Source organism: Bison bison, unplaced genomic scaffold, assembly GCF_000754665.1.
Source record: "Bison bison bison isolate TAMUID 2011002044 unplaced genomic scaffold, Bison_UMD1.0 scf7180017864289, whole genome shotgun sequence".
Classification (NCBI taxonomy): Eukaryota; Metazoa; Chordata; class Mammalia; order Artiodactyla; family Bovidae; genus Bison; species Bison bison.
Genome location: NW_011494861.1, coordinates 3,073,081 through 3,077,134, shown reverse-complemented (window position 1 = coordinate 3,077,134; position 4,054 = coordinate 3,073,081). Strand labels below are relative to the sequence as shown.

Here is a 4,054-nt window from a genome sequence, read left to right as displayed (position 1 = left end):
TTGGGTGTAGGAGCATCACACCACCACAGCTAATTAAACCCCAGAATGAAAACATGTTTTACTGCAATTCCTACTGAGTCCAACAAGCCATAGGGAGTACTGTGGGACCCAGGCCCACCCTGCACCCTGGGGCGGGGCGACGGCTCCCCGCCCCCCCAACCACGCCTCCCCACTGCAGGCCCCTCCCTCCTGGGGGCGGGTCACCTGGCCTCAAGGGGCGGTGCCTGGGGCTCAGGGCTGTGGGCTGACCTGGGTACAGGTTCCTCCTGTGTCCCAGGTCCCTGTCTCCCTGAGACTCTTCTGAGGGGTGCCCTGAGGCCCAGCCCACCCTTCCCTGGGCCCTGTCTTGTCCTGAGTGGAGCTTAAAAGCTAGTCTTGCCTTCAGCTAGGCTGAGCCTCCTCTTTACCCGTGTTTGGGTCTCCCAAGGTCCATCCGGCCCCAGGAGATCTGGGGGCAGCTGCAGAGGGGGCAGTTTTGGGGTCTATCCCGAGTCCTAACCTTCCCCCCACCCTCCACCTGGAGTTGGAGCCTCTGTGGGCCCGGCCCCCCCCCGGCAGTGCCCAAATGGAGCCCTGTGGTCGCAGCACCCACCCACCCAGCTGAGGGCTGAGGTCGGAACCTGGCTCCCTGCCTCCCCTCAGGCCCCACGGGAGGGCTGCTCGGCCCACCAGGGCCTGTGAAGCTCCAGTAATGGTTTTAATTTGTTGAACTTGTGTTTTAGCCCATAAATTAGTCACTGTTTTATTTAACAGAATTGAGATATCCACAAACAATAGGCGAGTTCCAACTTGAACATTTTAATAAGACAGAAAAAAGTATATATTTTCGTGTCTATTACAAACATATTTATGTAAATAGCCTGTGGGCTGGGTTCCAGGAGGAGAGAAGAAAGGGAAGGGCCCTCTGTGCTGGGGCTGGGTTAGAGAAGAGGCTTTCACAGTGAAAAAGTGACCATGTTGGGGGCCCTGGGAGCGGTGCAGCCCCCTCGCCTGTGCCCCCTGCGGTCCCCCTTGCCCGCAGCCCCTGCAGTCCTGGGTGGGGAGGTGACACCTGGCTGAGGCTCCCCAGGAAAGGGGCGACCTCCTTGCAAGGATGTGACATCGAGGGAGAGGCTCCACCTTTGAAGGCTGAGGAGCCCGGAGGCCCAGCCCACGTCACGTCTCCTCCCCCAGGCCCTGAACGCCTGGCCACCTGGAAGGAGGTGAACTCAGGGCAGGGCTGGCAAGATGGTACAGAGGAGGAGGTTTACTGAGACGCAGGCCACCACCTACAAGTGTCAGGGCTAAGGAGGAGGCCTGCTCTGGGCGGGGCCTGACTGGAGTGCTCGTGCCACCCATACTTCTGAGGGAGCCCCAGCCATGGTGCCACCGGAGCTGGCAACTCGGACCTGGGGCTGGTGGCTACAGACTCAGGCATCAGCCCCCTCCGGCTCTGCCCCCCTGTGCTCCTGGCAGGAGACGAGCCAGCATCCGGATCAGATCCGGGTACGCGCTGTTCCCAGCCCGGGCAGGTCCCTGCAGGAAGGAGGAAGGAGCCGAGGGAGGAGGCAGAGGGAGGACCCTGCCAAGCGCCTGCCCAGTAGCCCTGGCTGCTTGGGGAGAGGGCTGGCCAGGGTGGGGGCCTGGGAGCCCCTGGAGCCATGCTGGAGGCCTAAGGCGTCTAGGCCAGGTAGCTTCTGAGCCTCCATGGGGCCTTCGGGCAGGGCTGGGCCCAAGTCCCCCACTGTCTGTTCCCAGCCACCTGGGAGCACTTGGCCCCATCCCAGAGGTGAAACTAGGCTGCCCTCTTCCCTCCCAGAGTTGAAGGGTGACAGACACCCTCCTCCCCTCCCTTGGCACAGGGAGCCCGGGCCTCCATGGAGGCTGTGCCGCGCTGCACAGCTGGGTCACTGCCAGCCGCTTGGGGCTGATTTCAAAAATAAAAGATAACTTGATAGATTTTTTTTTCCAGTTTTTATTGAGTGAAAATGTCAAACCTTGCATCAGTCATGCAAAAAAAAAATCAAATAAATAAAACACATATATTAAATTTCTAATAGCACTAAATTCAAGTGGAAAAATATTCAGTTCTTAATAACCAGGTGCCGAGGAGACCAGATTCAAGTAATCAGAGCACACGCTGTTCAGTTCGGTTTTCACGTTCTGCATTTTCATCTCAAAACCTCTCTATATATCTCTATATATCTATATATGTATATACATATAGATATATACACACACATATGTGCATACATATTATTTTATATTTATATATATACACATACATAGTTATAAAACATTAAAAAGAGCATTGGTGGATCAAGCATTGTTTTCCCCACAGAAAGAAAATAAAACAAAAATTACACATTAAAATTCAAAATGAGCTAGCAATGGCTTATAGTCCTAGTGTGCAATATGAAGGTTACAAAAGGCTAGACTTCGCACTGTCGGCATCTTCTTTTTCTTTTTTTTTTTTGATTTTGCTACATTGAAAAAAATTTTATTTTCCTTTACAAAACTCCTTCCACAGACTCCACGGTTCTGTGGTCGGGCACAAAGTCTGGGCGAATGCTCAGCAGCAGCACATGGTGCCCACAGAATTCAGGAGGCTCTGGTAGGGGCTGTTCTAGAAAACCACTTGTTTCCTGTTGAATCAGGTACATCCGTCTCACCAGTCCCTCCCGCGTTCTCTCCAGTTCAGATGGTCCTGGCTTTCTGGCTGTGGGCAGCCAGGAGGACAAAAAAAAAAATTGGGAAGAAAAGGAAAAAAAAAAAAGGAAACGACTGCCCTGTCCGCCTCCAACAGCTGGGTCAGGCTTCCCCTGGAGACCCAGGGGTAGGAGGCTATGGTGACAGCCCCTCCCCAAGGCTGGACCTAGAGCTCTCCCTGTGGCCATGTCACAGGGTCCAACTAAGATGGGGCACGCGGCCTGACCTGGAGAGAAGGTGAACAGGAGAGGCCTTGGGCAGCGTGCCCTCAGTCCCTGTCGCCATCAGAGCCATCGGCTGGGTGTGTGCCTGGCAGGTGGGGGCCAGCTCTGGGGTAGGTGACCTCATCGTTGAAGGGGGCGGTGATGGGGGACAGGGGTGTATTTTGCAAAGGGAACCAAATCTGGGTGGGTTGAACCAGCAAAGAAGTATCCCAAACAAAATAATAAAACAAACTGGAAAAAAAAAAAAAAGCCCTATAAAGCCACACGCATAACCAATAGAGAAAAACTCAAATGTTAAATTAACTACAAACTTGTATCAACAGTAATAGTCCTTTTTTCTTGTCTCTACAAAATTCAAGTTAAAAGTTGGAATCACGCAGCTCCCATCAGTGCTAGTGTAAAGACAGACAGCCTCAACCTGGTTAAGGCCTCTAACTAAACGCTAAACAAAACCCCACGTGAGCAATTGCACTCGGGTCTCCAACCTCAGGGCTGGTCCGGAGGCGGTCTGTGCTCTGGGCGCCCGCCTGCTGTTTTTATTTTGTTCTGTGTAGAATAATAAACCTTTACAGGAAAAATACTGTACAACTTCCTCGAATTTTTTTCCATGTTGACTATTAAAGCCCCAAACAGTCGCATCCTTCCTGTTTTTACCACCTGGGTGGCGGAGACCCCCTGAGGGCCCAGCATCCCAGCACCGGCTGGCAGGCAGCGGGTAGGCCGAGGTGCCCCCTTCCCAGGCCCCAGCCCTCGGGGGTGACACCCGGCCAGGCCCCGCGCTGGGGGCCGAGTGCCCCGGAGCCCTCAGCTTGGCCAGTTCCAGGAGGTTCCCTCCGCGGTCCCTGTAGTGTCACCCGCCGGCCGCCTCCTGCCCCGCCCTCCCCCGGGGCCAGGAGGGAGGGTCTTAGCTGCACGAATGGGAGGCCCTGCAGATGCTACAGGTGCCCGCCCGCCTCCGGGGGTATGGGGCGGGGGGCACAGGGACCCCTGGCGCCCGTCCCAGCCCTGAGCAATGAGGAATCCCAGCGGCGCGGCGTGGGGTTGGGGGTGGGGGGCGGCAGGGTCAGCGCCCGCCTCACCCTGCGGGGCCCCTGTCCCACCCCGGACAAGAGCACCTTCTGTTTCCCTGAAGAAGATCCCCG

At 55.6% G+C, this 4,054-nt stretch overlaps 1 protein-coding gene across 1 annotated transcript in view; it reads right to left on the bottom strand.

The window, feature by feature from the left end:
• Positions 1-2,489: 2,489 nt before the first annotated feature.
• Positions 2,490-4,054, bottom strand: part of LOC104996054 (zinc finger protein castor homolog 1-like) — a 7,788-nt gene continuing 6,223 nt past the window's right edge. Inside the window, exon 5 of the mRNA XM_010850187.1 lies at positions 2,490-2,698. Within this exon, the coding sequence (XP_010848489.1) occupies positions 2,490-2,698 (209 nt within the window). The remainder of the gene's footprint in view (positions 2,699-4,054) is intronic.